Source organism: Mastomys coucha, unplaced genomic scaffold (genome assembly GCF_008632895.1).
Source record: "Mastomys coucha isolate ucsf_1 unplaced genomic scaffold, UCSF_Mcou_1 pScaffold15, whole genome shotgun sequence".
NCBI lineage: Eukaryota > Metazoa > Chordata > Mammalia > Rodentia > Muridae > Mastomys > Mastomys coucha.
The window spans coordinates 13,537,440-13,559,523 of record NW_022196897.1 but is presented as its reverse complement, the minus strand read 5'-3'; the positions used below and the strand labels follow the sequence as shown (position 1 = coordinate 13,559,523).

Here is a 22,084-nt window from a genome sequence, read left to right as displayed (position 1 = left end):
CATTCACTAGCCATGACAGTACGCATCTGTGTGGCTCTCATGCCAGGCGCTTCCTTTGGGTGATCCTTTACTTTCACGTCAGCCCTGTGCGGTCACTCCCCATTTTAATGACGAGGCTGCCAGCATGCAGTGTAGGAAATTGTCTGTGCTCCAGAGAGTCTACCAGGTGATTCAGTCCCAACCTGCCCCTTAAACTCCCACAGTTCCAGGAATCGACAGAGAGAATCACAGAGATCTTAGAGAGTGGGTTGCAGGAGGTAGATCTGGTATGTTTGTCTTTAGGAAAAGAACCTCTGACCCAGTCTCGTGAATGCATTTTGTTCTTAGGCGTAAGGCTGAAGAGGATCGACTACGGAAGGAGGAGGAGAAGGCAAGGCGAGAGCTCATTAAACAGGAATACTTGCGGAGGAAGCAGCAGCAGGCCTTGGAGGAGCAAGGACTTGGCAAACCTAAATCAAAGCCTAAAAAGACTCGGCCAAAGTCAGTTCACCGGGAAGAGTCTTGCAGCGACTCTGGCACCAAGTGCTCTTCCACCCGTAAGCGCCCCTGACCCAGCACTGTACCGTGCTTGCTGCTTTATCTCACAGGGAGAGGTGGGCAGGAGATGGGGCTCACCCCTTTAGACAGGCTTAAGGAATTGAGACCAAATGTGATGCTCCCAGATGGCAAGGGGCAGTCAGGATTTGGGCAGAGAATTGTTGGGGTTTGTAGAGGGAAGCTCCGTAACAGTGCTCTAGGATGGCAGGGATTGGCCTGATAAACTTATTCACAGCTTGCCGATTTCTTGTTCCTACAGCAGATAACTTGAGCCAAACTCACTCGGGCTCCAGCCTATCCTTGGCATCTGCGGCAACAACAGAGCCTGAGAGTGTCCATTCGGGAGGCACACCTTCTCACCGGTAAGGAGGCTAAAGCTACAAGGGATCTTAGTGCACTTGTACGGAGAAGGAGGACTTTCCAGGTCGAGAGACATTTTATAACTAGACCCACAGTGTTTAGGAGAAAAGACAGCCTACCCCTACCAGGGCTCAGTGGCTTTTGTGACATCGTCCTTCATTCTTTTCCCTTAACCTCCCTGTCAAGTGTGCACTTCTTGTTGCATAGGAGTAAGTGGGTGACACTTAGCCCCTTACCCGCATACTTCAGTGTGTATCTTATTACATCGTACTTGTTAAACTGTCATCTGGCACAGCATTAAGTGTGAATGTCTTGGGCTATGGGTCAGGCAGGGACCAATGCTTTTGGGCTATTAGGTCATTTAAAGTAGTATTTTTCATTTTCTACCAGCTGTTAAAACCCCATCTTTGTGTTACAAAGTAATTTTACAGGTGCTGTGGGTACCTGTCCTGGCATCAATGAATTTTTACTGTAGCTTTAGCTGGGAACTCCTACATGGTGTTGACTTCTTGTAGCTGGGTCTTCATTTGAATGGTATCATGTGGTTGCTGTCTGTGGAGAGGAGCTTCCATTCCTCCTTGAAGGTTTTTGTCTCTTGGACTTTGGACGACTCCTAGGCATCCTTGAATGGTGCTTCTTTTATTTTGTTTTGGAAGTTGTCTAGCTAGATTCTACTCTATCCCTGTTAGGCCACCTTCTACACAATTTTCTCCGGCTTCGGTCTTGGTATTTACTGTTCATGATCCAGCATCCCTGCATATACAGCCCAGACCTGCCAGGAACCAGAGAGTTACTGAGGCATAAGTTTTTAGACTAGCCCCATTTCAGCGCCTCCTTCTCTATGTCTCATCCCTTGTTTGGTGGCTGTTAGTACTTGGTCCTCTATACCTGAGCCAGCATCAGTCACTCCCTGCACTCATGGTGACATCCTCTGGCAGTGGTTAATAAAAGCTCACCAAGTCCTCTACCTTTACATGAAGGTCCTGTTGCAGCAGTGGGCATGCATCTTGCCCTGATTGTACGGGTTGTCATGGAGAAGTAGGGAGAAATGTAGCTTGAGCACTTTGTCTTTTTCTGCCTGCAGAGTTGAATCACTGGAAGCCTTACCTATCCTGAGCCGCAACCCTAGTCGGAGCACAGACCGAGACTGGGAGACTGCATCAGCAGCTTCCTCTTTGGCCTCTGTGGCTGAGTACACAGGTAACAACATCTTTAGGGTATGTTGTCCACAGAGGCACTTGGGTATAGCACTCTTTAAAATACATCTTTATTTTGGCCTAAAATGTTTTGTTTTGTTTTGGTTTGGCTTTTTAAATTCAGTATTTACTCAGTGTCAGAGCTATCTCTAAGTGCTGGCTGTCCACAGCAGGAACACAGTAGAGACCCTGATTTTACCTCACATTTGTCCCATGGGCAATATAATGCTAACTCCCTGCTATTTTGAGAGCAGAGATAAAACCGGCACTTTCCGGTTTCTTGGTTTGTAATTGTATAGTAAAGAGACTCAAGTCAGAAAGTAGCAACAATTAATTTAATCTGTTTTTTTTTTTTTTTTAATTCTTTTGAGTAGATTTGAAGAAGTCTTTATGGTCTGTTTTCAGAAATGCATAATTGTATTTTGCTTCTGAGAAAAGTATTGCTCTTTTGTGTGTGTTTGTGGCCTATTTTAATAATTTTGTAATTTTTGATCTGGTTTTCTTAGGTCCTAAACTCTTTAAGGAGCCCAGTAGTAAATCAAACAAACCAATTATTCATAATGCCATCTCCCACTGCTGTCTGGCTGGAAAAGTGAATGAACCTCACAAGAATTCAATATTGGAGGCAAGTGTCAAATTTTATGGTGGTTAAACATAGAATAAAAATAAATTCTGTTATCCTTTGCTGTTGGTGCAGAGGTATGTCCTCTCTTGTTATTTTAAGCTACTGTGTTACTGAATAGCCGTGGAGTCTTTTTCTCTTAATTACCAAGTAGAGGGGTGTGTGTCCTGAAGCGTGAACACAGAGTTCTTGTAGGGTTGTGGGGAACCCCTATAGAAAAACAGGATTTTGTCAGAAAGGTGGATTATTAATTTAATTAATGGTTTCATTGGAACCAAGCTAGACATAGACGATAAGAAGTGTCTTCTTCAGCCGGGGAAGGAGATACCTCTGTTTGTGGTAGGTATGGCATGCTGTCCATGGAGGGCCACATTCCTGTGGGGAGACTGTGGATATAGATGTGATTTGTTTTTGTTTTCTGGTGTTGGCAGTGAAACCCAGAGCCTCATGCATGCATAGTAGACAAGTACCCTGCCACCCAGCAACCCACTCTGTCCCCAGAGTAGATTAGATATTTTTAAATGGCAGTGCACTTGAGAAAGAAAAGAGGCAGGTGACCTGCTGTTCTGCTAGTGAGTGTCCATGGCTGGAGGCAGGAGTTAGAAGGGTGGGCCTTGGAGGCACTTTGGGCACCTGAGTGACCGAGAATGAAAAGTTGGGTCAGGTGGAAAACTGCTCGTCTTTCCTGTGTCAATTGTCACTTCCTTGAGACTGTCTGTGAGGCTGAGCCTATAATCTCAGCATTTAAGAGACTGAGGCAGGAGGATTCCTGTTATTATTGAGACTAGCTTGGACTGTAGTATGAGGAGAGAGAGAGAGAGAGAGAGAGAGAGAGAGAGAGAGAGAGAGAGAGAGAGAGAGAGAGAGAGAGAGAGAGAGAGAGAGGATGTTAGTAGCCTTTCCAAGTTCAAGAATCTAGAGGCAGTTAGAAAATGAGGGTCAAAGTTAGGGTTTGACATGGTCTTCACAGTTGGGAACTTCAGTATGAGTGCTAGGAGATAGAGCCACATCTGCACAGTGAAAGCTTAAGAGTGTAGGTATTTGTGAGCAGTGTGCAATGGCCCAGGGACGACTGGAGCCAGCATAATATGCTGCTCTTCCAGCAGTAAGTAGGGTCTTACCATCGAGTGAGAGCAGGCAGCCAAGGACAATGACAGTACTCTTATGTTTGGGGGCCTTTGGCCTCCTTGACTTTTTTTTTTTTTTTTTTTTTTTTTTTTTTTTTTTTTTTTTTTTTTGTATTTTCGAGACAGGGTTTCTCTGTGTAGCCCTGGCTGTCCTGGAACTCACTCTGTAGACCAGGCTGGCCTCGAACTCAGAAATCCACCTGCCTCTGCCTCCCAAGTGCTGGGATTAAAGGCGTGCACCACAACCGCCCAGGGGTTCTTTATTATCATTTTTTTTTAGATTTATTTAAAATATATGTATGTATAATACACATATGTATATTACATACATGTATATAAATTAAAACATGTATTGATTTTGTGTATTGAGCCATTCCTTCATTGCTAGAATAAAGCCATCTTGATCGTGGTGAATGATCTTTCTGATGTGTTTTTGAATTTAGTTTGCAGGTGATTTGTTGAGAGATCTTTGTATCTGATCATCAGGGTCAGGTCAGGTTTTTGTGGTGAGGTCTGTTATTAGTCTGCCTTCTGATTGGGGAATTGAGATAGTTAATACAATTATAAATTATTAAAGCATTTTTATTGAAAGTTGTATGTAGATTTTTACTATTTTGTTGACCTGGTAGTATTTGGACCACCTCTTTTCCCCTTGAATCAGTTGTTCATTCAGTTAACATTTCAGTTGAGTGATGTGCTGTTCTTTGCACAGTGATGTTATCCAGCAGTTGGTAGTTGGTCTAATAATTGACCTCACACTTGGAGAATAATACAGAGTTTATACCAGGTGCCCTGGGCTTCTGAGCTTCACACTTAACAGCTGTACATCCCCTAGAGGGCTGGATTACAGGGTTTCATTCTTGTTGCTTCCAGTAGTAGCCTTTGTCCTGTGTATTCATATTTAATTATAACATAGTGAAAGAGGTTCTTTTCTGGTCTGCCTTTGTTGTTCTAAATGCTTCCTGTGCGTGTATTTAAGTCTGTTTTCCTTAGCTCTGGGAAACTTTCTGTTGTACTCTTCGGAAATGTCTTGTATGCCTTTGGAATGAGATTCTTCTCTACATGTAACCCATAGGTTTTGTTATTTTGAGTTCTGGGATTTCATTTAACTCTCATTAGATGCCTTTGCTATAGGATTGATTAGTTTTGGTGGAGTTATGTTGTCTTGTTTTTTTGTTTTGTTTTATTTCTTTTAAAAATGGTTATTTTTATTTTATATGTTTTATTTTGCCTGTTTGTATGTCTGGGCACCATGTGCACACACAGTGCCCAAGTTGACCAGAAGAAGGTGTTGGATCCTCTAGAACTGGAGTTACTGATGGTTGTGAGCCACCGTGTAGATGCCAGAAGTTGAACTCCCATCCTCTGGAAGAGCAGGAAGTACTTTTAACTGCTGAACTTTCTCTCCAGCCCCCATTTGCGAGCGTGTGTGCGTGCGTGCGTGTGTGCGTGCGTGCGTGCGTGTGTGTGTGTGTGTGTGTGTGTGTGTGTGTGTGTGTGTGTGTATTATATATTGCGACTGATGAATCTGGTGTTGTCTTATTGCTTGTTTTTTTTTTTTTTTCAAGTCAACTGTATTCTTTCATTTGAAGTAATATGCAGTATTCAATGGGATGTGGTAGTGTTGAGCATGCAGTTCAGAAAATAGTTTGTCCATTTAGTAGCTCAGGGTACTTGGTGTAAACTCTATATTATTCCCTGAATATGTTAATTGTGCTAAGTTATTATCACTGCATATGTATTAGCTAACAACAGTAGCCCCTTTCACTTCAATAACTGCAGGAAGATAAACAACTAAGGATAGTATGAGGTACTCAGATCTTAGTTGAGAAGGTTGGTGGTGGGAGACAGGTAGGGTGGGTAAGGTAAAGTATTAGATAAACTTCAAAAAGAAAAAAAATCAGTGTGGGTAATAAAATTGGAATAGTATTAGGCTTCACAAATTTTGGAGATTGTTAGAGCTATGGAAGGTGATGATTAAAAAGAATGAGCCTTAAAAGAAAAAGAAAAAGAAAAAAAAATTAAAAAGAATGAGCCAGGGGTAATTGCCACTACACCTGACAGCCTGAGTTTGATCCCCAGGACCCACAGAGCAGAGAGAATTGGCTCCTGCAAGTTGTCCTCTGACTGCAACGTGTTTGTTCTCCAGCACAAATAACTAAAAATGTAATTAGGGAGAGAGAGAAGAAGAAGAGAAAAAGTAAAAGCCCATGGGAGTAAGAGTCTGTGCAGTGTGGCTGTAAAGAGTGCCTCACAGTGACACAGGCAAGGAACCATGAGCAGCAGTGCTAAACCCTGAGTGAGCAGTGTACACAGAGGCAAGGCTGCCTGCAGGCTTAGATGGGAGAGTGGGATTCACAGTCTGGAAAATAAGAAATCAAAAAGAATGCTCACAGGTGAACCACTGACCCAGCTGCACTGAGTGGGCCGGTGAAGTTCTCAGGTCTCCCTGGTTCTCACAGGCTCTGTGGAAGCTGTGGGCCTCTGTCCTCTTGGTTTGCGTGGGGTTCTGCCATGAGGGGCGGAGCATTTGAGTCCTTTCCTTGAAGTTCCCTCAATTCCCTTCACTTCACTGTGGCCTCTTCTGGTCCTGAGGGCCCAGTGTACATCCACTTTTGTTTTTTAAATAAAATAACCTATCTACTATGTACTACATGTTCATGTCTTCTCCCACTGGTCAGGTCTTAGCTTGTGGCCACAGAGTGGCCTATGATTAGACTTCTTACCCCATGAACATGTTCATGACCCTGAGAAGCCCTTTTCTTCACACATGCAGAAAATCTCCTTGGCTCAGTTCTGTTTTGTGTATGCCAAGGAGGAAGATGCAGGCAGGGGCGGGTATACCTCCATGTACTGGTGGTACCATGGCCTGCCTCCCCTAAGGACATGGGACACACAACTGGCGCCATGATTTCTGCATAGGAAAACCCTTTTTGAGAATTTTTATCCAGAGTTAGTCATATGGTACCTAGTCAGCCATGTAAAACTAATTCAAACTCTAGAGGGAAGGCAGAGTTGATATGATGAGTACACGGAGCCTTCCTGTCAGCTGTTGATTTGGACACCGAGGAAGTTAAAGTACTGGCTTCCTCACAGAGCAACACACCAGGGAATGTATGCGTGATCTCCTCACAGAGCTACACACCAGGGAATGCGTGCGTGGTCTCCTCATAGAGCTACACACCAGGGAATGCGTGCATGGTCTCCTCACAGAGCTACACACTAGGGAATGCATGATTGTTAATATTGAGGGACCCTGATGTGCAAGAGCTGCCATTCCTGCAGGTGGCATTTTTCTTTTTGACCAGGGCTCATTCAGTTCATGTTTAAACACTGTTTATGTAGTTTAGATCAGTATTGTATACAGACTTAGATTTTTCTTTTTTCTACTTAATCTTTTAAATTTGTAAGTTGTTGATGGCTGGAGAGATATCTCAGTGGTTAAGAGCACTACTCTTTTAGAAGCTGGGGTTTGACTCTTAGACCCACAAGGCAGGTCACAACCTTCTGTGGCTCTAATATTAGCCACAGTTCCAATGCCCTCTTTTGGCTTCATGGACACCAGTATACATGTGGTACATAAACATACATGTAGGCAAAACATTCTAGGCCAGTGAGATGACTCAGTGGGTAAAACTGTATTTGCCATTCAGGCCTGACAACATGAGTTTGATACCTAGAACACTACAAAAGATAAACAATAATGAGCTCATTACACTAGCAAATTCAAATGTTTATGAAAATTGTCTTTTCTAAAGCAAAGATAAGAAAGTCATTCATTTATATTTTTATAAATCTTGTAAATTTTCAGCTTTATAGGCGAGAATTGGGACCTTCTTTTGGTCTGGCACACCCTGCTTGTTGGTGGCCTCAGACTCTCCCTTGCACTCACTGGAGATGGCAGGCTGAAATTATAACACTGCAGTCAGGTGCCTGGAAAGGCCAGGAGCCCCTGCCATACTCTGGAGCTGCTGATACAGAAAGTTTACCTGGAGGAGTGTACACGTGTACAGTGTGGGACTGTGTTGTCACATGGCACAACAAAGCCTGGCAGCAATGTCAACAGGTTGTTGGCTGCAGCTTCTTTCTTAGTGACAGCTTTATTAGAATGGGGTGTGGTAGTGGCGCATGCCATTAGTCCCAGCATTCAGGAGGCAGAAGCAGGCAGCCTTATCTACAGAGTGAGTTCCAAGACTGCCAGGGTTACACAAGGAACCCTGTCTCGGGGTGGGGGTGAGGGAGAAATCTAGGCGCTAGTCTACAAACTCCACCCTTTGAAAGCCATCACTCAGTAGATTTCCGTGTATTTAGTGCTGTCACTGGTCTACATGCAGTCTGTCTCCTTGGATGTCTTTATTCTGGACTTTGCATACAGAAAGAAGACCCAGACATGTAAGTGACCATGGCAGCCAGGACTCTGAGAGAGTGTGGTCATAGGATCTCATTTGGTATAAAGTGTGATGAGCCACAGACAGTTTTCTACAGTTTCCTAGAGAACAAAGAAGATCCTCTCACCTCTGCAGACTCTGTGTCCACTGTGTAGAATAGTGGACTCCTTCCGTTCTGACTACACCATTTCATATCTGCCCCTCATTCATTGTGGAATGGTGCTCACTTGGTTTTGATTTACGTCTCTCCATAGCATAGAGCTGTGAAGCATCTTTTGTTTGTTTCCTCAGTTTGTCTCAGCAGCATTTTTCTTGCTTGCTCAGAGTCTTTAGTCAAATCTCGTTGGCCAGCCATAACTTTTTTTTCTTTTTCTTTTTAAAAAGATTTATTTATTTATCTTATGTATATGAGTACACACTGTAGCTGTACAGACAGTTGTGAGCCTTCATCTGGTTGTTGGGAATTGACTTTTAGGACCTCTGACCGCTCCAGTGTGCCCCGCTTGCTCCTGTAGACCCCGCTTGCTCAGTCCCTGATCTCTCTGGCTCAAAGATTTATTTATTATTATAAATAAGTACACTGTAGCTGTCTTAAGACACCCCAGAAGCAGGCATCAGATCTTATTATGGGTGGTTGTGAGCCACCATATATATGGTTACTGGGATTTGAACTCAGGACCTTTGGAAGAGCAGTTGGTGCTCTTACCTGCTGAGCCATCTCTCCAGCCCTAGTCATAACTTTTTTAAGTGGGGAGACTGTGCTAGACCTGTTTTATCTGTCTTAAAAGAGGATGTTTATTGGACACTCAACTGCCTTGGAATAATATCTACCCATGGGGCAACAATAGGAATCTGGGGTGTAAGAGTGGCATTCAGTGTTTCCCATCTCTTCCTACTTCCCAGGAGCTAGAGAAGTGTGATGCCAACCACTACATCATTCTGTTCCGAGATGCGGGCTGCCAGTTCAGGGCACTTTACTGCTACCAACCTGACACTGAAGAAATCTACAAACTCACTGGCACAGGGCCAAAGAGCATCACCAAGAAGATGATTGACAAACTCTATAAGTACAGCTCAGACCGAAAGCAGTTTAACCTGATTCCAGCCAAGACCATGTCGGTCAGCGTGGATGCACTCACGATCCATAACCACTTGTGGCAGCCCAAGCGGCCCACAGTGCCAAAGAAGACCCAGACTCGTAAGTGACCATGGCAGCCAGGACTCTGAAAGGATGTGTTGATGGGATCCCTATTTATTATTTTCATCCATTTGGTACGAATGATGAGCCACGAACAGTTTTCTACAGAGGTTCCTGGAGAACAGAGAAGATCCTCTCACCCCTGCACACATGGATGCTGGGCATGGCGTATGCAGGAGTGAGTCCTGTGCTTTCATGGGCCTGTGCTGTGGCCCTGCTGACCACTGAGATCCTCAGAATAAGGGACACCATGGAGTAAGATCCTGGCCTGTGGGCTCCCTCACTTGAAGTTCTTCAGGATAAGTTAAATGTGACCTGCTCTCTGGCCTCCCTTCACCCCTGTGCACATTGCCTGATGCCCCATGTCGGCCAGCTGTAATCGTGTGTGATTATTGGGCCGAGGCTCATTTGGGTCAGGGTGTTTGAATGTCTTCATAAAAGGAGTTCGTATGGGAAATCTTTTTCATTTTAGAAATTGTATGATATTTATTGACTGTGTCTACTGCCAACCTTTATATCCAGTTCTAAGATTCTGAAAAAAAAAGAAAAAAAAAACCTGTTCCTTGCTGCTCAGAAAAAGTTTACTGAAAATGTCAGTCCACTAAAAGCACTGAAGTCAGCAAAGTGTGTCTTCTGCTAAAGTGACGTTTACATTTGGAGTGAGCATTTCTGCCGCACAGTTGGGAGGGAGGGCTGTGGGGCACTGCTCGCTGATGCTGGCCTTGTTGGACGCAGGCAGCCGAGCCAGTTTAGCCACCACTTGTTAGGTCTGGGGAATGTGCTGGTATGTTCACTTTAATAAAGGCAGATTTTGGTATAGTAGCGTACTTTCCACCCTTGGCTGCCGGTTCCTTTGTGGTGTGTGATGGCCTGGCCTGCCTACCATAGTTCTTACTTCTGGAGGAACAGCATACTCGGTGTAGTGTGCAGTCTCAGGTGAGGTTGGTAATTCTGCTTTTTGCCTCTTTTAAAACTTGGTGGTTATTTGCAATTATTTCCGAATGGTGTAGCTGTTTCAGGTCTCTTCCCCGCTGGTCCTTGTGGCAGCTGACTGCCTCAGAACCCGCGGTCCTGGGGAAACAGAGGGCCCAGCGATGGGTCAGCTGTGTGAAGACCCTGGAGCCACTTGTAGTTTTGCACATTTCTTTTTGAGAGTGTTACTTGAATCTGTGTCAACTGCAGGAGAGAATTGAAAACCATAGAGGGAACTCAGACGTCTCAGTGTTAGCACTGGCGGTGTCATGTAGACAGAGGAAAGGAGCATGGGACAGAAGGCTGGAGGGGTGAGGTGAGGCCTTGTCTTCTCTTCCTTTGTGACTGTGTTCAGTCGGGTGGCGCTGTGTTGTCTGAGCATTAAAGTCTGTGACCACCTGTCACTGGCCACCCTGTATGTCTTCATTTCTCACTGTGCACTTGATGTTACCATATTTATTTTAAGAGAGCACTAAAATGTAATAAAGTAACAAGCTGGCTTTCTGTTAACCATGTGTGTGGTTGTCACAACTCCTTCTGCTGACAGTGTATCACAGCTTCTGGCTTCAGAGCAGCTGCACATGACTTTCGTGTTACTTAGGAATTTATTTTTCATGAAGAGGTGGAAGACCTGGTGTAGAGCAGGAAGTTGCATTTCTGCTCAACTTCTGACGTGGTGAGTTAGCACGTGGCATGCCCTGAAGACTGTCTTAGAACGCAGGGTGTGCATGTGAAGTACAGCGCTAGTGTCTCAAGCGCCAGCTGTGTTGGCCATGTGGCTTGATGGCTCAGTGTGCCATGGCACAGCAGTAGTTTTGATTTTTTACTAGGAAGTTTCCGGTACAGGATTTTGCGGTGTTGATCTGGAGCCTCCAGGGTGTGGGTACATTGTCTTGACCAACTGTGCTGGGAAGGCTACTCAACTTCTCAGACAGAAAGTGTCAAGAAATTCAGTACATGATGACTCCTGTGGCTCATTGCTTAGCAACGACAGACCCCCCCAAGGAGCCCAGGTGGGTTGGCATTAAAAATATTTCTCAGAAATAGATGTGCAGATATGTGGAGTTATTAGGGGGCTGTGCAGGTCTACATGTGTGTGTAGACATGGGATGTACCTATATGTGCATATGTGAGTATATGCACACGAATGTGTGTAGATGGCCTGTGTACACATGTGTATGCATGCCAAAGATACCTTTTTCTAGTGTGACCTTTTGACCTGGTATTCTAGGTGTGTTCCTGCAATACAATCTCTAATCAGACTTCTCAAGCCCAGACTACTTGAGGCAATCTTGAAAAGTGACATAATACAAAATTTACTTGTAGATTGTTTGAAACTATGGTTGTTATTTGGAAGAAGAAAGTGTTAAAGTAAGTTTTTCTTGTTGAAAGTTAATCAACTTGAGTGTTTATAGATTGGTACTGGTTTACCTAGTGAAATGGCTTTGATCTTGGTAACCTGAGCTTTTTGGTGACTTCATTTTATGGTTACCTGTGTCCAGTACCACATGTGTAAAGCCAGAACTAATTCCTGTATTGTGACTATGGCCAAGTCACAAGCCCCAGCTGGGAAGCAGCTATGCCCAGCATCCTCTTATTTCTCACTGATTACTTGGCAATAAACGTGTACCTTGCAGGCTCAGGGTCTTCCTGGTGTCTGAGGTGCACTCTGGAGGTGCTTCTGGTATCTGGTATCGCTGGTGTTCTGAGCTTGCTGTTGCTTGATAAATGAAAACCATAATAAAAACCACAACCAAATGCAACTTGTGGATGAAAGGGTTTATTTGGCTCACAGATTACAATCCATCATTGAGGAAAGCCAAGGCAGGTACTGAAGCAGAGACAGTGGGGGAATGTAGCTCCCTGGCTTGCTTCCCCTTGGCTTGCTCTGGTGCCGTTTCACACAGGCCTGACCCTCCTAAACTTCACAGACAATATGATGGAGGCAGTTCCTCAGTGGGGATTTCTCCCAGGTCTTTCTAGGTTTGTGGTGACAAAAGCTGTGTCAGCCCTCAAACCTGTGAGAGGTGTGCACAGCATCTTCGGTGCCACCATTGGGAGGCCTGTGTTAAGGGTTGTGATGCAGACACTTGGGCATGGATGACAGGTTCCTCCCCTGGCTCCTTCATCCCTCCTACTGTTTGCCAGGGTTGTGGCCTGGGAAAGTACAATCAGTGAATGTCCTTATCCATCCAGGGTCTCTGTAAGTGTTGTCTACTTCCCCTAGTTCCCTGAGTAATAAGGAGGAAGCAGAGCAATGCCTGCGTGATGGGAAGAACATGGAGCTCAGACTGCACCCCATGAATGGTTCAAGTCAGGGTGGAGTAATTCTTCATTGTTAAGATGGGTGGTACAAACCTAGCAGCAGTATGGGAGCATCTTTCACACTTGTTCTGAAAGCTGCTGCCTGAGCAAAGATCCTGGTTGGTGTTTCTCAGTGCACCACAAGTTTCAGAGAGTAGGGTGCCTGTCCTCATTCCAAGATCTCTGGTACCTCAGGTTTGTCTCCTCCTGGCTAGAAATGGCCCTGCCTTATTTTCTGGCATACAGAGAAAGAAACTCTCTCATGCCATAGGCAGGAGAATGGCCCCTTGTGTTTGGAAGGGAGGGGTGTTCTTTCATGTTTGATTGTGTGGACTGGTGGAATCCCTGGGTGGCCTGAGAGAGTGACCCTGTACTTGCAGTTGTGTGGGGATTTAGGAGCAGCCAAGCTCCAGAGTCTAGAGCTGAAGACATGGGCTTCTGCATGTTTATTTTAAGTTGAACTGATAAAGCTATTGTTTCAAAAGACAACTTGGTTTTTGGTCTTTATGCTGGATCTATAGTTCAAGGTAGACCTTTCTAAATGGGAATGGGACAGCCAGGCAGTGCTAAGTGAATTCTCACAAGCTGTTTGCTGGGCTCACCTTTATCACCAGGGTTGCCCTTGTATATCTTACTCCTCCATTATGTTCAGTAGTTATGGCTTTATCCACTCACACCAGTGCATTTGCCTGACGTAGCTGCAGTTTTGAGCTTGTAACAGTTGTGGTGCTGGGGACTTGTTCGGTGCTGCTATTTCATAGTGACAGTTAAGCTGTTTTTGTTTGTTTCCTCAACTGTTTGTTTGGCTCACAAGCAGCCTGTTTCCTGTTTCTTGTCCCAGGAGAGTAGACCCTGGCAAGAACAGTGCTCTGGGGAGACGTAGCCACTGCTAGTTAACAGTGGACCCTGTCCCCTCTCTGGAACTTGTGGTTCTAGGCTTGGCATCAGATGAGGATGGCATTTGCTATTGCCCAGAATTGTTTAAACTTTTGGTAGTCTATGTTGAGTTGGGTAGTAACTACCGGGTATGAGGACGTCTCCCTTTGCCTGTTAGTAAGTGATAGATAGTCAATAAAAGTGGTTAAAAAGTGGTTGAACTCAAGGGAACAGATACTTGCCTCTGCACCTGGGTTCAGGAAGGCCATAGGTTTTAACATCCAGCAGCTCCTGGGAGAGCAGAGAGCATGTCCTCAGCAGCATCAACTACTGGGCATGCTGGGCACAATGAAGTCACGGAGTGGTCACCTTACTACTGTTGTTTGTGAGTATGGACATCGGCCTGGGGCTCCCTCTGGGATACTAGGCCTGCTCTGAGACTGCCATGTCCCATGTCTCTATAGAGATAATCCCTTCCTGCAGAGCTCCCAGAAGTACTAGGGGGCACATGTGTGTTGAGGACTGGAGGAGCCCTTCCAGGATAGTCTGCCCTCTACCTAAGCTCACACACAGCTCTCTGTGCTCTTTCCCCACCCCACCCCCCAACTGCAGACTTATCCATACGCCTGGCATATTTTCCCTAGAGCTACCGAAGTAGATAGGACATCCACCTTTGGGTATCTGGGGGCAAAGGAGAGGCACCTTGAGCCAGGTGGTCTTGGTGCCATCCAAGCCCACCGCTTCCCATGGGCACTGCCCTGCCACAAACACTGAACCTTCTACTGTGGAATGGCTTTCCTTGCCCTAGATTGCAACTATAGTCATTGAATAACTGGCCCAGTTTCCAGAAGGTAGTTGTGAGCCACTTGATGTAGTATTAGGAACCAAACTCAGGTCCTTTGGAAGAGCAGTAACCTCTTAGCTATCTTGCCAGCCCCATGTGTTTACTTTAAAGCATGGCTGTTTTTTTTTTTTTTTTGGTTTTTTTTTTTTGCTGTTGTTGTTTTTTTTTTGGTTTTTCGAGACAGGGTTTCTCTGTGTTGTCCTGGAACTCACTTTGTAGACCAGGCTGGCCTCAAACTCAGAAATCCACTTTGCCTCTGCCTCCCAAGTGCTGGGACTAAAGGCGTGTGCCACCACCACCCGGCAAGCATGGCATTTATTGAGGGTATTAAATAGGCACAGGCCAGAGCATGTAGGTACAAGTTGACCCTTCTGCCTCTGTCTTCCTCAGTGCTTCCAGATGCTTGGCATTCTTTGGAGTGTCCCTAGTGCCATGTGGGCAAGCCTGAGGCAGTGTGTGCCAGCATTCAGTTGGCACTTGTGTGGGTAGGATGTAAGTGTGGATTGGCTACTCCATGAGGCTTCCTGACCTGAGAAGGAAATGCAGCCAGCATGTAAGCCAGGGGCAGGCTTGAGGCCTGCTGTGCAGAGTCTTTTGGATGGTATAGCAGAAAGAGGGCACGTCTCAGACCCGGGGAGGGAGGCTGCCGAAGAAGCAGAGGGTGGCCCATTGCCCTCTGGCTTCCTAGTGAGAGAAGTGGAGGGTGTCAGAGGAGGGCCTACCTGGCCAGGTGCTGGTGCACAGTGGGCTCACAGGGAGGGAGTCCTGGAGGGTCCGAGCTTTGGATCAGCATGGGCTGTCATTTGTTCAGTCATGTGATCATCAGGGCTGAGAGGTGGCTCCCCTCCTGTGAAGTTCCAGTTTCCTTGACCCCTTTTAACTGTTTGTTTATTTTGTTTTGTTTCGAGACTGGGTTTGTCTATGTAGCCCTGGCTGTCCTGGAACTCACTCTGTAGACCACACTGGCCTCGAACTCAAAAAGATCCTCCTGCCTCTGTCTCCACCACCACCACCACCACTCAGCTCTTGATGGGCATTTCTGGCCACATGAAGTTGACCATATTTCTTTCTCTTCATTGGCTGGCTGTACTTTTTGCTTTGTAAGCCATCTATACAAGTTTTTGCCTATTTTGTTATCTTTTGCAAATTGATTAGCTTTTTTCACTTTTCATGCTTTGTGTTAAATAATTTTTAAGATTTCTAGGGCTGCATTATCAACTTTTTGTTACTAGTTTTGAAAAATTCTATGCTGTAGGGTCATGAAGAATTCTAAAGTATCCTCAAAACCTCCAAGAATGGCTCATTTTTCCCAACCTGCTAGACACCTGGGGTTGGCTTTGGGCTAGGGAAAGTGTAGGCATCCTATCTGTTTGTGTTGGGTAGATCTCTAGTGACCAGACTGTCTTCTCCACTCTCCGCATCAGCAGTGCTTGCTGCTCTGTGACCTGTGGTCTGTGGGTGGGTGCGTGGGGGAGAGAGTTATGTTACATACAGGCAGGGGAGTTGAGAAGGCTGTCAGAGGACAGTGCCTGTGTCTTCTAGGTGAGCCTGGCAGGTCCTGCTAGGCTGCACTTGCAGCTTGGCTCACTGTGAGTGTACTGTGGAGTTTGTACCTATAATTCATGTTTTGTATTAATAGCACTGATGCAGGCAGCCTATAAACACAGGGTTTTTCTGTGAAACTTGCCATGAGCAATCTTACTCAACTTTTATTCTTATTAATTTTAGATGCACTTGAACACTGTTAACATTCTGTGAAAAGGAATGTTTTCTCCTTGCTCTGCAGCCCTATTAAGGCTTTGGTTTGTCTTTCCTGCCTCCTTGCTGTGCCTGGAAGAGCTGCTGGGCATCCTCCTGGTTGCGTTGTGGTATTCCTGTGTGTAGGTTTCATGTCTTAGTGTGCTACAATTGGGTTGAGTTTTACAGGATGCATTTTATCGCACTGAGAAGATGGTGACTTTTCTTACCATTGCTCCTCCTGGGTGTTTTGCTTGAATAAATGACCCAGCTCTGACCTACACACTGTCAGATTTAGTCTGCTGACAGGAGTCGACCTGGCTTCTGGGAGGGAGCACTTGCATTCATCCCCCATCTTACTGCACAGTGTGCCCTGCACAGTCCTGGACACTAGAGGCCTGAAATAAGGAGTGACAGGGCTAGCTCCTATGGCCACGTTCCTCCTCTCATACAGTCTCCACCCTGTGTCCTTATGTACCTGTGTCCTGACCAGTTAGAAGATCACCAGTGAGATAGGCCTGGGTCACTCATGTTCTTGTCTCCATGGTCCTTGTCTTTTAAAACCTTCCAGCAAACCCAATCCTACTCTAAAGTTCTAGGGCTTAGGGCCTCAACATAGGAATTGGCACACACTTGCCTATGGCAGATGTCATCTCTGCCAGGCTTCTACTGGGAGATCTGACCTCACAGGAGTTTCCTCCCATTTCTGTATAGTAAAATACTAGAAACTGCCCAAAGAACACAGTGATACATGTTAGATATGAAACACAATGCCATATAGCACTATGGGCACTTAAGTGGGGAAGCATAAACTTGCAGCCAGCATGGGCTTCATAGTGTGACTGAGGTGTACAGGGAGGAGCAACAGGGGAGGGGAGGTCCCAGTGGTCGTGGGCAAAGTAGGTGACGGATAGGATGTTGGTTCCTACAAGGGCACAGAGGTTGTCCACACTGACTGCTGCCTGGGTTGCTAATGGGCCCGGTGTACTTTAGTAGTTCACATATATAACGAGGATCATGAAGCAGGGCGAACTGCTCCAGTTACTAGCTGGTCTGGTCTGGTAAGGTGGAGCTCCAGGATCAGGTAAGTGAAGTGGACTTAGTACAGAGGACAGCAGGAGGCAGGATTCTTCTCTAGGTTCAAGCAGTCTGGGAGGATACAGTCCTCACTCAGTATCTGGACACGAGGGCCACAGGACTCACTGGACCTAAGTGCTGAGGGGCAGAGGCAGAGCCTGGCAGCCGTGAAGCACCTCTGGCTGTCTCTCTATGCTCTGCCACCAGTGTATGCTATGGCGAGAATTTTTGTGGGGTTTTTGGTTGTTTTATGTAAATGAGTGTTTGTTGCATGTGCCTGCCTCAGATCAGCATCAGGTTTCCTGGAACTTGGGTTATAGATGCTTGTGAGCTGCTGGGTGGGTGCTGGGAACCAAACGGGTCCTCTTGGAGAGCATCAGTTCTTAGCTACAAGGCCATCCTTAGGCAACCCTCCCCCACTCCACATACTCCCCACCCCCCTTTTTTTCTACAGGGTCTAACTAATGTAGCTCTGGCTGGTTTTGGTATGTATACCAGGCTGGCCTCTACTTCTTGAATCATGGGATCAAAGGTATGTGTGCCACCACAACCGGCTTGGTTTGTGTCCTCACTGTGCCATAGTGGTTGAGATTCCATCTTCTCACGTGACTTAGGAAAAGTAAAATTTTTCAGGTGAAATTTTAACAGATAGGGTAGTACCTCCAAAGTAGGGACCCCTGAGCATGAACTAGACCAGCCTCTGCAGGTCAGCAATGCAGCCTGCAATATTTGCTTATGTCAATGCTATATGCTGATCCTGTTGGTTCCAGTGCCCAGGCCAGGCCTGTCTCGGTTGCTAGGACTCCACCTGAGAAGAGTGGGCAGAGCAGGGACCAGAGGTGCTACTTTGGGGAGGGGGCAGGGGTGAGGTCTGTCCCAGCCTGTTTGCCCTTTGTGGCTTCCTTGGGATCTCAAAATGGACAGTTGGTGTAGGTACCACCCAAAGGTACTGCTAAAGGTACTGTCCCAGCAGTCTAACCTGGTGAGATGATGGAAGTTCTAAGAAGTCCAGGTTTGGACCTTGCTGCTCTGAGCTCTTAACAGTGAGCCTGTGCTTCAGTTTCCCTGGTGATGGGAGTACCCACCCACCTGCCCTACAGTCTATGCGTATACCTGGGTCAGTGAGGGAGGAGTTCCTCAAGCCATGCAAAAGACAAGGCCGTGCCCTGTTTTGCATCCGAGTTAGTGAACATTGTACTTCAGCAGAGGCTGGGAGTGGACAGTATACGAGCCCTACTGCCTGCTGTCTCCTGGACCACAGCCAGCTATTTAGACATCTCTGTTGATGTGCATAAGATGTTCAGAGCTGGATGCTCCCACTTGGAGGAAGAGCAGGCCCTGGGCCAGGGAAGTACTAGGATGTGCCTGGCTGCAAAGGGTGTGAGCAAAGGATAGGGGTGGGGCTTGCTATGTTTGCAAACTGCCCTCCCCTGGCAGGCACCTGTTAAGGATACTCAGTTGCCCATGCAGAGCTCCTTGGACATGGACAGTGACTCCCCCTAGGGGTCTGGACTCTGGGCTAGGGTTGAGGCTGTTTAGATAGGCAGATGTTATCCCCAGCTCAAGCCTAAAGGATTATTGGGTGCCCTGTGTGAATTGCAGTTGCATTGGGAAACCACACTGCAGGGCATGGGGCAGACATGTGCCCCCTTGTACAGGAACCGAAGTAACAAGACACGAATCCTGTATGGTTTTAAGCTAGGTCCTCTGCATATACCTTATGGTTGTGTACCTTTGCCTGTGCTGGGGACCCTTTTCCTCCTACTGGGTTGTCCCATCCACCCATGATGTGAGAGTTTATGTCAAGTCTTATTGTATCTTGTTAGGCCATGTTCAGTAGATATCCCTGGGAGACTTTCTTTTGTTTGTTTATTTAATTTTATCTTCTAAAGGGAAATGAGAAGAGTTGATCTAGGGGGGAGGGGAGGTGGTGGTGGTGGGGACTGGGAGGAGTTGGGGAGGGAAAACTGCGGTAGGGGTATAATATATGAGAGAATAAAAAATAATTAATATACCCAAAACTTTTATTGATGCCAAAGGCATGTTTGTGTGCAGTGAGCATTAGACACCCAGAACCCCATTCTCAAGGAACGTGCCTCTTAGAAGGGAAGACAGTAAACTGAAGTAAGTCAGGTAGTATCTAACTGTTAGCTTCCCACAGCAGCACTGTCCTTGTCACTCAAGTGTGATTCCTCTTTGTAGTCTACACTGTCTTCCTAGCAGGGAAAACTGTGAAAGGTCCTTTTGAGGGCATTGTGGTGTGACTCTGGGGCCTAAGATGAGGGGTCAGAATGGCAGGGTAAGAGCATGGTGGGCTAGGCACAGCCTGGGCGTTCTGCCAAGTGCAGACCAGTCATATCCTCTCGGGAGTCTGTCTCTGACCACCCACAGAGAGATGCCTTGGAGCATGGGGTACATGTGGTGGTGGAGTGAGAGGGACTCAGGTGGTGTGGCAGATGTGTAGCTGGATTGGTGTTACTTCTGTATGCAAGTGTTTTAGCCCTTGCCTTGGTCTCTGTCTCTGCCCTTCCTGGTTTTCTGCACTGAGCACTTACGCTTAGATATCCCTATATCTGTCTGTCACTGCCCATCTGTAAATACAAGTTGCCTAGAACCTGCAGCAAGCACATACTTCCCAGGCTCCCAGCCCCCACAGCAGAACTGCTCCCAGGCCCAGCTGCCCCTCACAACACGGCTGTCAGTGTTTCACTTAGCACAGGCTACAGCACCCAAGACACTATTTTGAGCTACAATTCCAAGTAGTTAGGAACAATAAATAAATAAATAAATAAATAAATAAATAAAAGGCTTCTTGCTAATTTTGTATACCTTGAACATTCTGTTGTGTAAATTCTGCCACTTCCTGGGCTGGGACAGACCCTGTCCATTGGGAATGAGTATCTCATGAGAGCCCTTAAGACCAGGGCTGGGAGAATCGGTGGTGTCCAAAGAGAGTGGGAGACAGGGATACTGCAAAAGACAGTCTTCCAGGCCTGGAGATGAAGGCAATGGAAGCTATGGAGAGTTCCAGGTGAGCAGGTGGCTTTTATTGATCTGGTGACTGATATCTCAGCACACAAATCCTCCTGGCCCAAGTGCCAGTCCCAGGGCTGGGCATCTTTAAAAGCTAGCAAAGGCTGGGCTGGAAGTATCTGCCTATACCTGTGGGAGGAGCGCCCTCCCCACACTGTTGAGATTGAGAATGTGTTTCCATGTGGGCAGATGAACACGAGAGTAAACATCCTGAACCAAATACAGGACAGGTGGCTTTCCCCAAGGTGCCTCAGAAGTGGCAGTTCTTCCAGCATGGACTTGAAGGCTATTTAGTCCCATCTAGATGAAGACCAGCTTTCCTGTTTTTCTGGGCTCAGCAGCCAGGCAGGTGGCTGAGCAGGGAGATAGAACATGAGTGACTCATACCCCTCCTGCTCCATAGTGATGGCTGCTGACAGACCCTAGCCTAGATAAGTCCTGGCCACCCAAGTCCTGTGTAAACCACCTGCTTCTCTACCCAAGCCCCAGAACTTCTTCCCTGAGTCCTTACAGCCACCTCTGTCCCATCACACCTCACCAGGACTCATGCATACTTTGTGAGCAAGAAGGTTCCAACAGGCACGGAGTGGCAGTAGGAAGGCTGGATTTGCAGGCAGATTATGGGAAGGGGAGACTTAGGTGCAAGTACTCTCAGGCAAGCTACAGCAACTGCCTTGACCCTTATCACCTGCTCACCTGAGCTTCCATCTGCTCTGGCTGAGAAAGTGTGGGCCCTTTGGTCCATCCCTTCACCCCAACCTTTCAGGACACTCAAAAAGCACCCTAAAGGGGGAAGTTCACATAGTCACATCAGGGGCACCTTCCTCCCAAGTGTGGGGTGAGGGTGGATTTCCAGGGGTTAGGGCCTCAGATGAGTTGTACCTATCTCTGGGACATGCTTGCCCCTGATGGAAAGCTTGCCAAGGGGTCCTCTGGGCATTACATCCCCACACACCCTGGGGCAGCTGCCTAGGCCCAGCCACCCGCAGCCACAGGGGATTTTATTAATGTTTTGGGAAGGCCCTGCTGGCCATGCCAGAGGTTGGGAGCTAGTCTATGAAGTTTGGGGTGAGGAATACATGAGGCAATTCTAACCCTAAAACAGGTGAGCCTCCACTGTCTCCACACCCACTGTTCCAGATGGCCTGCCTTGTTCCATGCATGCCTGTAGGATGTATCCATTTTAATAGAAGGTTCCAGTTCTGATCATACAAACCATAAACAAGAATGAAATCAGCTGCCTGGCGCAGTCCCTGGAGACCTGAGGCATGACCAGGGCCCAGAGCTAATTGTGCTTCTTAGATCAGGAGTTTAGAGACAAGACTGAGTGTGAAATGGTCCATGGAGACACGTCATCTGCCAGTTCTGTGTTCCCAAAGGCCATGGCTAGGGAAGCTCAAGTGTGAGAGCTAGAAATAACATCTGACTTCCATCCACAGCCTCTAGACTTCTGGAGGATCCACTGTGGTCCTCCTCCCCCATGCAGGGGGCTGCAGAGCTCAGGCTCAGGGTGGGGACTCCTGAGTAGGTGTTTCTAAGCCCCTCTGTTTTTCTCTTCTTAAAGGGCATGACACCTTTACTGGTTGCCCCCTTGCCTGGTTCTGGGGAGAGGCAACCCATAGGCCCTGGTGTAGTCCCAGAACCATGCAGAAGCTCTGATCAGAACAGCATGTTGAATGGCTAGAGAACACAGCTGGCTACCATGCAGAAGGACTCTTCAGTCCCCTACGGAACTCCAGTTCCAGGTCATTCCTTCTCCCATGCACCCCAGCACCCCTTCAGAAATTGCTGAGTGAAGCCATGCAAGACGGGG

At 46.7% G+C, this 22,084-nt stretch overlaps 1 protein-coding gene across 6 annotated transcripts in view; it reads left to right on the top strand.

The window, feature by feature from the left end:
• Positions 1–12,159, top strand: part of Camsap1 (calmodulin regulated spectrin associated protein 1) — a 63,444-nt gene extending 51,285 nt beyond the window's left edge. For 4 of the 6 annotated variants that reach the window (XM_031369381.1, XM_031369387.1, XM_031369383.1 and 1 more), the window contains 5 exons: positions 328–536; positions 797–899; positions 1,982–2,097; positions 2,600–2,718; positions 9,134–12,159. In XM_031369381.1, coding sequence (XP_031225241.1) covers positions 328–536; positions 797–899; positions 1,982–2,097; positions 2,600–2,718; positions 9,134–9,436 — 850 coding nt within the window. In that variant the 3' untranslated portion in view covers positions 9,437–12,159. The remainder of the gene's footprint in view (positions 1–327; positions 537–796; positions 900–1,981; positions 2,098–2,599; positions 2,719–9,133) is intronic. The other 2 variants (XM_031369382.1, XM_031369386.1) reach the window with 1 other exon arrangement.
• Positions 12,160–22,084: the final 9,925 nt, after the last annotated feature.